The 11,790-nt window shown below is 42.4% G+C and overlaps 1 protein-coding gene across 1 annotated transcript; it reads right to left on the bottom strand.

The window, feature by feature from the left end:
• Window positions 1-1,311: 1,311 nt before the first annotated feature.
• slc5a1 (solute carrier family 5 member 1) lies at window positions 1,312-11,514 on the bottom strand. Its single transcript, XM_077020366.1, has 15 exons — window positions 11,220-11,514; window positions 10,266-10,337; window positions 9,377-9,481; window positions 9,156-9,215; window positions 8,651-8,755; window positions 7,471-7,576; window positions 6,171-6,251; window positions 5,879-6,090; window positions 5,334-5,469; window positions 4,992-5,099; window positions 4,535-4,685; window positions 4,058-4,226; window positions 3,602-3,817; window positions 2,927-3,032; window positions 1,312-2,759 (listed from the first exon to the last, which is right to left on the bottom strand). Exons 1-15 carry the CDS (start codon window positions 11,355-11,357, stop codon window positions 2,545-2,547), a joined length of 1,980 nt encoding a protein of 659 aa, XP_076876481.1. The 5' UTR covers window positions 11,358-11,514; the 3' UTR covers window positions 1,312-2,544.
• Window positions 11,515-11,790: the final 276 nt, after the last annotated feature.

Here is an 11,790-nt window from a genome sequence, read left to right as displayed (position 1 = left end):
CCTGCTCTACTTCTCCCCTCCCTGAACAGGTTCACACATACACACACATCACACATGCAGCCATATTCAGAGCTTGCATTCATCCTGAATCACTGAGACCATCTTCCTTTGTTGTGATGTGTAGTTCCAACAGTGAAACCAACCTGTCAGAACCACCCTTCATACCAGCATTACAACAGTTTCCACCAAGAGCTGCAAACCATTAATCAAGTGACCTACAGTTAATAACATTCCATACAAAAACTGCATAGATGCAGACTCTATTGCCCCAATAATACTCATTATCAAAAATATGAAACTGATTGCTGCATAAGGACATTTCTAATTTTTGTGTCTGTGTGCTGAATGACAACATTCAACTGTAGCTGAAAAATCTATCGTAAATTCCAAGGCACTGCATGGTTTCTGAGAGGCCATTGCTCCTCTTAACACCAGATGCATGATTTAAGTATGAGCTTACATTACATAACTCTGGAATTTTTTTATCAGTTTTGGATGTGCAGATTAACAGGCTGACCCACAGATAATCCACCACACCTGAGAGGAGGGAATATGACTGTACACACACACACACACACACACACACACACACACACACACACACACACACACACACACACACACACACATATATATATAAACAAACCCAGCTTGTGAGAGCTGTACATCATGTCTCAGAATAAAGATATCCAATGCTTGCTGTCACATTAGTTTTCGCTGGCTTGTGGGTGCTGCAATCTAATATTCACTTCACACACACGCATGCACACCCAGTTGTGTTATCTGTGGGCCTTTCATATTTAAATAAACACACATACATAAATATACACAGAAACACATGTGCATAGACACACCCAGTTGTGTTATCAGTAGGTCATTCAGATTCAAATGCACGCACACACACACACACATATACACACACACACACGGACATTGACAGACCTACACAGGCTGCCATTCATCCTTGGAACTACGGGAGGGCCTCAGTATGCCCCCAAACCCAAATCACATAGTCTGGGTTGAGGAAATACAGTGATAATATTATTTATATAATTAGCAAATACAGCCTCTGTATGTTTTGAATTTGTTATAGCTTCTGTATATCTATCCAAAAATGAAAGTAATAATACTAAAGTAATATGATGAACTTTTGTATACAATGTTCTCACCTTAAAAAAGGTTTTACTACACGGATCAAGATTAGACATAATTTAGTCACTCACAAATCTTTCTCACCAGAGGCTATCTAAACAGATGACTCTTTAGCTTACACAGTTCTGAGGAACGCAGCCATTCAACTGTGGATCCATGTTAGTCATTATAGCATAAAACACAAAGGTGTGAGTAAAATAAGAAACTCCTGGACTTTGATTTTAGACATGTGAATACAATTAGTGTGAAGTTTAACAGACTGTGTTCACAAAACATTTTACAAAACACACTAAAGCATGGCAGAGTAACCGTGGCAGTAATAGTAGCAGTAATAGTGGAAGTAACAGGGGCAGTAGTAATGACAGTAATAGTGGCTGTAATAGTGACAGTAACAGTGACTAACAGTGGCAGTAATAGTGACAGAAATGGTGGCAGTAATAGTGGAAGTAATAGTGGCAGTAGTAATGACAGTAATAGTGACTGTAATAGTGACAGTAACAGTGAGTAATAGTGGCAGTAACTGGCAGTAATAGTGGCAGTAATCGTGTGAGTATGTCAAACTAATTCATGAACAGGACTGCTGACAGAAAGGAAGCACAAACAACTGGTTAAATATTAAATAGTAAACAGAACATTTTACTTTTATTGCATACTATATTAAGGTTGCACTTGGAAAACATTAAAACTCATTCACAAAAGATAATGAGTTTAAAATGTATGTGATCAAAAAATCAAATATATTTTAGACTCATTAGTTGTTTGTAAATACAACCTTTTACATTTATTACATTTTTAAACTTCAAAAGAAAACAATATTGCTTGCTGATTCTATCGAGTAATAAAAAGAAACCAGTGCTCTTCAGTACTTGGTAGATGACAGAACTGAAAGGTTCAAACATGGCACTACTTTGGTAAGATCTCAGATCAGATTAGACAGCAATTGCATAGTGAACAGGAGAACCATGGTCACATTTACCCAAACTAAGTCCAGTTTTTAAGGTTACATGAATAAATAATTTTAGAGGGAAATACAGTTTCTCTGGTGTTTATTTTGATCATTTATGATAAAAATAATAAGAACAACTAATTTTAAAACAGCAAAAGCTGAGTAATATATTCCCATGAAAATGAAAACTATGCTATGCTTAATGGGAAACAGTATTTAAAGTTAAGAGCAGATGTTAGAAGATGATGACAAACACTGATCTGATACTGACAAATCTGCCATGTAAACCTGTTAAAAGAAAATACCAAATATGCAGCCCTTGGTTAGCCTCTCTACACTATACACATGCCAAGAAATCCTCCTTCATACAGACCAATGAGTAATATTAACTTTAAATATATTCCTACAGAAATCAAAAGAAAGATCAGTGGACGGACAGCAGTCGTTTAACCAAAGAAGCCGTGGAAGAAAACACACACGGTGAGGAGGATGATGGCGTTGGCGTTTACCACGTTCCTCCACAGGGGTTTCTCTGACGTGTCCGTGAGCTGCTTCTTTAGATCAGCCTGCTCCTCTTTGGAAAGCTGTGGAGCTTTCTTCTCATCAAACCCGCAGAAGCAATTATAGGCTTTCTTCCAACAGCTTGGGTCAGACTCGGGCTCTGTGGGGTTAAATGGTGAAGACACACACACACAAACACACACACTTGTGAATATTTCTCCCCTGTCATTGAGGTGAGCTTTGAAGATGTGTTGTGTGGTACTATGCTGAATCAGTGTGTAGTTGTATGATGTGTAGTATCATTCTGTAGTATGATAAAAGACTTACCCTCCACCTCCATAGTATTAGAGTCCGGCTCCTCAGTCCAGTCATCTGCCTCTATATCAATCCGCTCCTCTTTACTGTTCCTCAAAGTCCAGCACAGCCTGTACAGCTACAAACACATACACACATAGTTACACACGGTACTGGGCAATGGAATCCAGTTACACAGAGAACTGCATAGGAAAATATTGGACCAGTTGCAAAAAGCACTGCACAGGGAAATGGGGACCAGTTATACACAGCACTGCACAGGGAAATGCGGACCAGTTATACACAGCACTGCACAGGGAAATGCGGACCAGTTATACACAGCACTGCACAGGGAAATGGGGACCAGTTATACACAGCACTGCACAGGGAAATGGGGACCAGTTATACATAGAACTGCAATGGGAATCTGGGATCACTTACACACAAGACTTAAAAGGGAAATGGGGACCAGTTACAGCACTGTACAGGAAAATTGGGATCAGGTATAGGCATTAGTAAATGGTCTTTGTGCAATCTGTTTTAAATGAATTACATGACTACATGTACAGTTAATGGCCTGCATTTTGAGAATGCAGGTGACATAGATTGGAAGCAAATCTTGCATCTGTAAGAAAAGGATATGCTCATGAGGGAAACCTTTGCGTGTGTGACTGTGTGTGTCAGTGTGTGGGTCTGTATGTGTCTTACATGCTTGTCATCAATGGGTTTGGTCATTAAGGAGATCCCCAGCACCAGGAGACACGAGACCCCAAATAGGATGAGGCCGAAGTAAAGGTAGTGCACCCCACAGATGATGGTGGGGCAGTTACTGGGGTTTGCACAACTTCCTGTACCATACACAAACTCAGCTATCATGCGGGACAAGCCAATTAGCAGCCCGATCACCATCCCATAGAACGCCCCCTGGTGGAGATCAACAAAACATGCACATTAGGTCTAAACAGTCTTCAGAGAACCTCTGTAGAAAATGTATTCTTTGGTTTCTCTGGAAACAGTACTATACAGTACTATAACATTTTTGCTACCCTGTCCTTCTATAAATATATCACCTGTTGCTGTTAACAAGCACAACTATTTAAGTAGAGACATGTGGAGAATAAGTGACAGAGGTGAAGCAGATGGTGTGAAGGCAAACGGACTTACTGGCTCATTGACTCTCTTACAGAAGATGGCAAGTGTGAAGACGGCTGCGATAGGCGGAGCCAAGTAGCTGGTGACAGACTGAATGTAGTCAAAGAGCTGCCCACTCTGGGCCGTCTGAATGATGGGGATCCAGGCAATGCTGATGCCGATCAGAACCAAGATAAACAATCTGTACACACATGGACAAGCATGCGTGCATGCACACACACACACACACACACACACACACACACACACACACACACACACACACACACAAATTGAATAATCAGGTTGATTTTATGCCTTTTTACACTGTACTATGTCCATTCATGTACACAGCCACTAACGAAAAGCCAATATTACCAATCTGCAGACATCAATCTCTCTCAGAGCACTGGAGACAAATTACCATTTTTGGCTGTAGGCCTGAGGCCACCAGGTCCTCATGGAAGTTTGGACAAGTGTTAGGATTAGTTTAGGATTAGGTAGCCATACCTGCCAGCAATCATGAGCTCTTTTTCAGAGGCTTTGCGTCGGAATTTGGCGTATATGTCCATGGTGAAAAGGGTGCTCGAGCTGTTAAAGATGGAGGTGAGTGAACTCATCAGGGAGGCCAGCATGACTGAGAGCATCAGGCCCCTCAGACCTATACAAACACACACACACACACACACACACACACACACACACACACACACACACACACACACACACACACGTAAACACAACAGGATAAAAGTGAAAATCTACAGTGATAGTAGTCAATCTACAGTGATGACCTGGGCACATCTTTACATGTTTACAGTGCATAAAGTTTAAATACATCATGTTGCAGGGACATTGGAGCATGTGCACAAACATGGTTGCAAACATGGGTTAAACATGAACCATAGAGTGTGTGCACAATCAGGGCAGCAGCAGCAGAGTGCACTGGGCCTCTGGAGGAACTCACCATCAGGCATCAGGTCCACCACCAGTTTGGGGTAGGCGATGTTGGTGCAGCCCACCTCAGTCCCACAGAACTCCTTACACTCCTCTGGGATAACACAGGCCACCTCATCTGTGCAGTGACAATTCATAAGTGGGAGGTTGTTGTTTGCACACACACACACACACACACCTGCACACATTCTTACCTGCAAACACATTGATACACATGCAACTGTTAATACTGGCACAGACATGTACACACATCTGAAAACACACACACACCTGCACACACCCACATGCCTCAGCATACAGAGACACCCATGCACCTACACACAGACACTTGCATACACACACACACACACACCTGGGTAGAGTATCCTGCTGATCATTCCAGGCATCACCATAAGGAACATGGGAAGCAGTTTGAGGTATCCACACAGGATGCAACCAGCCTTCACATGGGACATGTTCTTAGCAGACAAGCAGCGCTGGACAATCACCTGACAGCACAGGAACAGGAAGTGATTAGACTCAGCTAGTGTTCCTACCACTCCCTCCAACTAGTCCCAGCTAGAATGGTCTGTCATGCTCAATCCTGATTGGCTGCTACATGGAAGCTTCATAGTGTTGAAGGAAGCAGAACATCAACTATCACCTTCATCTGTCACTGTGCACTGAATACACACTTTACTCATCGCAGCTTGAATAGCACAGAGCAGTCTGATATATACACAGTCAGCCAATCAGCCAGAACCCAAAGAACTAGACACTACTGCTAATTGTGTGTGTGTGTGTGTGTGTGTGTGTGTGTGTGTGTGTGTGTGTGTGTGTGTGTGTGTGTGTGTGTGTGTGTGTGTGTGTGTGTGTGTGTGTATGAGGGTACTCTAATAAAGCCTTGTGCAGCAGTACCTGGTCCGTGCACCAGTACCAGGCAGCCTGGATGGTCAGGCCGAAGATGAGCCCTGGCCATGGCATATCCCCGGTCTGGGCGTCCCTGAAGATGTGGAAGGAGTCTGGCCGGGGGGTGTAGCACTGCGCACTGATATTCACACCCACCCGGGAGGGTATGGCATTCATGTACTGCTCCTGGAAGCTGTCATAACCTCCTACCTTATTGAAAGCTGAAGAGAAAGCAAGTTAAGGATAATACATAAGAGGGGGGGGGACAGAGGGAGCAAAAGGCAACATCTTCTACACTTACCAAAACCCATAAGGATGAATGATCCCACCACCATGATAATGGTCTGTAACGTGTCTGTGTAAATGACTGCAGCAAGGCCCCCTACAGGTGGGAGCAGGAAACATATGCATTATAGATTAAGCTTGAAATAACAGAAACAGCACCAACAGATTGTAAACATACATGTCCTGCCCAGTTCAAAATGCAGTAGGACAGCACCATTGCTGTAAAACTGGCCTTTACTGGCAGTTTCTTACCAGCGGATTAATGCTAGTGGACTCCCAGTGGCCAGGGCACTGTTCTATTACTAAAGAACTGGCACGTTTCTGCCACTGTGCCCTCTGTGCAGGAGCAGGACTTCTCACAGTCAGTAAATTGTTTGCCATCTGTTAATGCTTTTATTTAGGGCAGAAGCATCAGTTGAGATTTGTGTCTGAGAAATGACTAAAGCTGTAGCTTTGAATGATCAAACAAACTAGACCACGTTGCCCTCTAGAGCTGAAAGGATGAACTGCATCTGCAGTCAGGTACAAAGACTCACTTCAGGCCACTGGACACAATGACACCTGCTACAATACAGACAGATACAATGCAGGCTTTTATTTACAGGAATCAACCACATGACCTATGCTGAAACCCTATAAGACTGAGGAGAGATTGTTGGGTAACCAATATGCCAGTTCATCAGGTAACTAGCCTGCTGGTGATTTGAAAAGTAAGATTTCAGGCACCAGAGGATTATAGTTTTCTGTCTGACTGTGAGCTTATCAGAGCACATGGGTAATTACCCATAATGCCTCAGATATGCTATGACAACAGCCCATTCGCCTTGTAAAAGCTCATCTCCCGAAAATGGAAGTGTTATCAGAATAACAGCGTGTGCACTTTACTCTCAGTGTCCTGAGCACTTCACATGTCTGATACAGATCTGGTGAAGAGTTAATGCACTGCTCTAATGTCAGCTGTGAACGTCTTGGGAATGTCAGGCTAATACAGGGGTTGGTTCCATGAAATCAGGAGATTCAAGGAGAAGCATTTAATGCTCCAGTTAAATCATTTTTTTCAGACTGCTTAAAATGTGTCATTAAATGGCTGAACTGAAATTGGTCAACCTAAAACTGAATCAGTGGCAACAAATGATGCTGTTCGTACAGCTCGTGTGTGTGTTAATGTATCATTGTGCATTAGCTAATCATAAAGCCGTTGGTGAGTTGAACCGGACTGAGAGCAGGAAAAGCTGTTAAGAGGTCGATCTCAGGGTTCCAGGGAAACCACCCTAGAGGAGGTTCAATCTGGTCCTGTTTCTCCAGAAGAGGCGCACCTGTCACCGTGTACAGAGCTGTGATCGCCAACAGCATGACGACGGCCAGGTAGATGTTCATTTTCAGGGCCTGGTTAATGAAGATGGCTCCAGAGAACATGTCGGCCTGTCCCAGACAGAGAGAGAGATGGGGGAGGGGTGACTAGACGGCACCAGGAGGGTGTTTTTACAACAAATATAATAACAGACTTTATGTTCTCCCGCTGCAGCCGTCTTGTCTTTGAGAACTCTGGGTTCCATTAGGAAGTGCCCTGTGCAAGTGTTGGGGAGAAGGTCCCAGTCACACAGAAGAGTTTTCATGCTTCTGTAAAACTATCATCCTACCTGCAGTAGAGATGCTGACCCAATACTGCAGACTTGAATACCCTACAGGCTTTAGTTCATTAAATGGTGATCTTGTGATCTTATAACACCAGATCAGTCCTATTTCATTGGTTCATGTGTGGCAGATTTAGGCTGGATGTGATTTAGCCACAGTTGAGAGCACAGTTGTGTGTTAAAGCAGCAGTCAGACTGCAGGGTTGAGGCACTGCAGTACAGTTACATGCGGAGGGTCATTCTCTTCCAGTGCTGATCCTTCCAGGGCCCTGATGAGCTAAATCAGGTGCATCAAAGCAGAGAAATAACCCTTAACCTGAGGTCCTCAATTCTGCACCTCAAATGTAAATCTGGTCCAGACCGTTAATGGAAGCTTTATTGCAGCTGGTTGGCTGCTTTGTCATCGCATTCCACTCTCAGGTAGAGGGAGGTGGGATGTTAATTAGATGGTAATAATCCTCTGTACTAAACTTGGCAGTGTTGTAATTTTAGAGTTAGACACCTGCATCCAACAGGAAACACTCTAGTGTCCTTATTTTACATGGTCAGCTTTATTAATCACAGCCATTCAGATAAGAACAGGGGAGTACCCAATCTCCTGTGATGGACTCCCTCCCCGTCAACAGTGGATGTGGCTGACAAATGTGGCTGTGTGAAATGCTATGACTGTGGGAACTGATAGATTAATTTTACTTCCCCCTAAATGTGCATTCCTTCAGGGTTGAGGTTGGTTGTTTAGCTTGTGGATGGGTTACACATTTGAAAGGGGCTGTATTGATTCCTCTGCCCGCTGAAGGACTATTCTCCAGAGGGTTGAACTTCCTAGCAAGTGTAGAGGTGTGTGGACCGGGGAGCAACTCACAGAGATCTTGGTGAAGATATAGAGGCAGAGAGAGAGCACGGAGAGGTAGATCCGGATGCGCTGACCCCCAAAGCGCTTCTTAAGATACTCCGGCATGGTGACCACCTGCATGCGGACAGATAACCAGCGCAAACACGGACGTCAGGGATGGGAATGAGAGGGATCAGACAAGAGCCAAACATTCATGCACTCAAGTGTGCTGACATTAGCTGACACATGGTGCAGAGCATAACTACGACTTTTGATTAACACACTTGGTTTCTGTCATCCATACCCTTTAGGATTTACAGGTGCTCATGCTTAGTTGAGGTCTATAACACAGATCAGTGGTACAGTCTCATGCACATCTTTCATGGTGTCACCATCATTACCGGAGCATAATGAGAGCACCATTTCTGATGAAACCTGATGAGAGCCTCAGAGCTTTTGAAGCACTCTGAGAAAACTTGAATCTCATTAGACAAACAAATAAATAAAACAAAAGAGTTCTAAAGTGATGTCATACCCCAGCCTTGATGTAGATAGGCACAAACAGCCATCCCAGAATAATCACGACAACAAGAGCCTATAAGACAATGAAGAAGACAAGCTTGCCTTTCTCTATGTTCAAACACATGGCTTTCTTCAGCATTCAAGCAGAGCTTTATGGAACTGCTAATCATTATTAGCAATCACTCAGTGGCCCCTCCACAGTTGCTCCTCGGTGAGGCTACATTTCCCACTCACATTCCACTCAAATCCTCCGATGGCGATCCCTGCGGCTGCTCCGGTCCCAGCCAGGCCAACAAAATGTCCGCTGCCTATGTTACTGGCGAACAGAGATGCTCCAATCTGAACCAAAGGAGCAGGCGGTTACCAAGTAGAGAAGAGGTGGCACAGTTCACGCCTACTTAAAATCATTACATTAGCCTTAACAGTGAAAATGAAGTATTAAAGGACGCACAAAATGCCTGACATGGTGTCTAATGAATCAAATCTACCAAGTAGTTGCATAATTCACAAATATCTGTTTGCAACAGTATATCTTAACTTCCTGACTTATAAAGATGTTTATATCTTTATAAGGCTTTTAAGAACTGTTGTGCATAAAATAAACAGCAAATGGATGATTAGAAGAAGAAAAGGAGGGGAAGGAGAGAAATGGCTGAATTTGATTTATTCTTTATTTTTTGCTGTGATGGGAAGCATGCACAATTACATGTCTTTATAGCTTAATAATGATAAGTTGAATTTACAATGGAAAGGAACAGATAAAGACATATCAGAGTGTTTATTATTCAGATCTCTGATATATTAAGTACATCTGGCATCTGCTCATTATGGCCCCATAAAATTTCTTTCCCCACATGTCCCCACGTGCTGATGAGTTTACGTGCTTTTGTAAAACACGTGTTTGACCTGAAGAAGAATTTTTGTTCTCATTCATTCAAAACCAAAACTATGTTCTGCTGCACTCAAATAACATATTTTGTTATGCAGTGGTCCATCTACTTTTTAATTTCATGTTCAGGCTACAGATTAGGACACAGCTTGGGTTAAATTACAGCATTTTTAAGAGCCTCCATTTAAGCCTCTGGTTTAATGTTTATCTTGTAAATTCTCCCCATGAACTTACCGGCCACCACACCATGCTTCTACCGGCCAGGAAGAAGCCTCCAACGGTGGAGCGGTTCGTCCGCACCATGGCCTACGCAGGTCGAAGGGATCAAGTTACATTCCTTCATTCATATAACACCACATGGAACCCAAAAACAGACCCTAGACACTACTGGATCACTGAGAGAAGCCCTCCCAGTGTGGTTTAGCAGGACTAGGATCGATTCCTTCAGCCTAGGAGAAAGTCAATTCCTGTGGTATTTGGAATAAAATTCATGAAACATCAGTAATGAGATGAAGGAGCTAAAACAAGATCTTCCCACATTATGCTTAAATTTGCCCAAGGGATGAATTCATAAGAAATGCTGTATCATAATTGAGAACAGTTTTATGATTTTTCTCACACTAAACTGAGCAGTAGTTCTCTCTATTAACACTGAAGGACCCATGTTTTACTGTTCCATAACTGAAGGAGGTGCATTTATGCTATCATTAAAAGAACAATTTTTTCTGTTGCAACTTATTTTGAGATATATCATTATTTTCATTTGATTATATTACTCCAAATAACACCCTGTTATGGAAATCCAGTCTCCTCCATCTGGAGCAAATTTATACATTTACAGATGACTAAAATAAAATGATTTAAAAAATCTGTTACAAAATCTATTTTAATAGAAAACCATCAAGACAGAAAACAGAAATAAATAAGCACAATAATTATAAAATAAATAGCTTTTTTTAAATAGATGTTTATATCATAGCATGACCAACTGCGTCCAGTGCCAAATTATTAATAAAAACTGCCTAGCAGAAAATATTGACTCAATATCTTCAGTTTCATGACTTCCACTTCATGTTTGTTTTTTTCTTTCTACATTTCCAGCTGCCACTTGAGTTTGTTTTGTTGAAATAAGGTTAACAATTCACAAGAACAAACCCATACTGGTTGATGCCAACTGGGTTCGCTTACCCATAGTCCAACAGCCAGGACAACCACAAAGTAAATCACGATGACAGAAATGTCTGCCGGATTGTTGATGGCTATGAAATCGGTTTCATTTTTCTTGATGTTCCGGAGCACAGAAAACCCAAAATAATCCCAGGTCATTTTGGGACCGTTGAAGAGCCGTCACACAGGAGACAACGAAGGTTCTTCCTCACTGCACCTGCCTTTACGTTGAACATCAAATACCGAGTGAGTGATTTACCTGAGCGCGTGTGCACACGCATCACCACCTGCCAGGGCGTGCGCATGTGTAGCACAGATGATGGGTGGTTCCCACACGGTTAGTTATAAAAGGTCCTTGTTTCTCACAAGATGTGAGAAATCAGGGATTTTAGATTCAAGTGAACACAAAGTCTGTTAATGATTAACGTACAAGGAAGGGAAAAAAAAAACAACAGTTGAATGAATTTTTCTGGGAAGTCAGTCATATCTCAGGGTCCTAGCTGTCTAAGGTGCAAATATTGATAAGTAACTGATGTGATGTTACTATGCATATTAGCGATGCTATTGCTACTTAAGAGTTTTTCCTTCATAA

Source organism: Brachyhypopomus gauderio, chromosome 10 (assembly GCF_052324685.1).
Source record: "Brachyhypopomus gauderio isolate BG-103 chromosome 10, BGAUD_0.2, whole genome shotgun sequence".
In the NCBI taxonomy this organism is placed as follows: domain Eukaryota; kingdom Metazoa; phylum Chordata; class Actinopteri; order Gymnotiformes; family Hypopomidae; genus Brachyhypopomus; species Brachyhypopomus gauderio.
The sequence above is the reverse complement of the archived record's forward strand: the minus strand, read 5'-3'. Positions and strand labels throughout refer to the sequence as shown.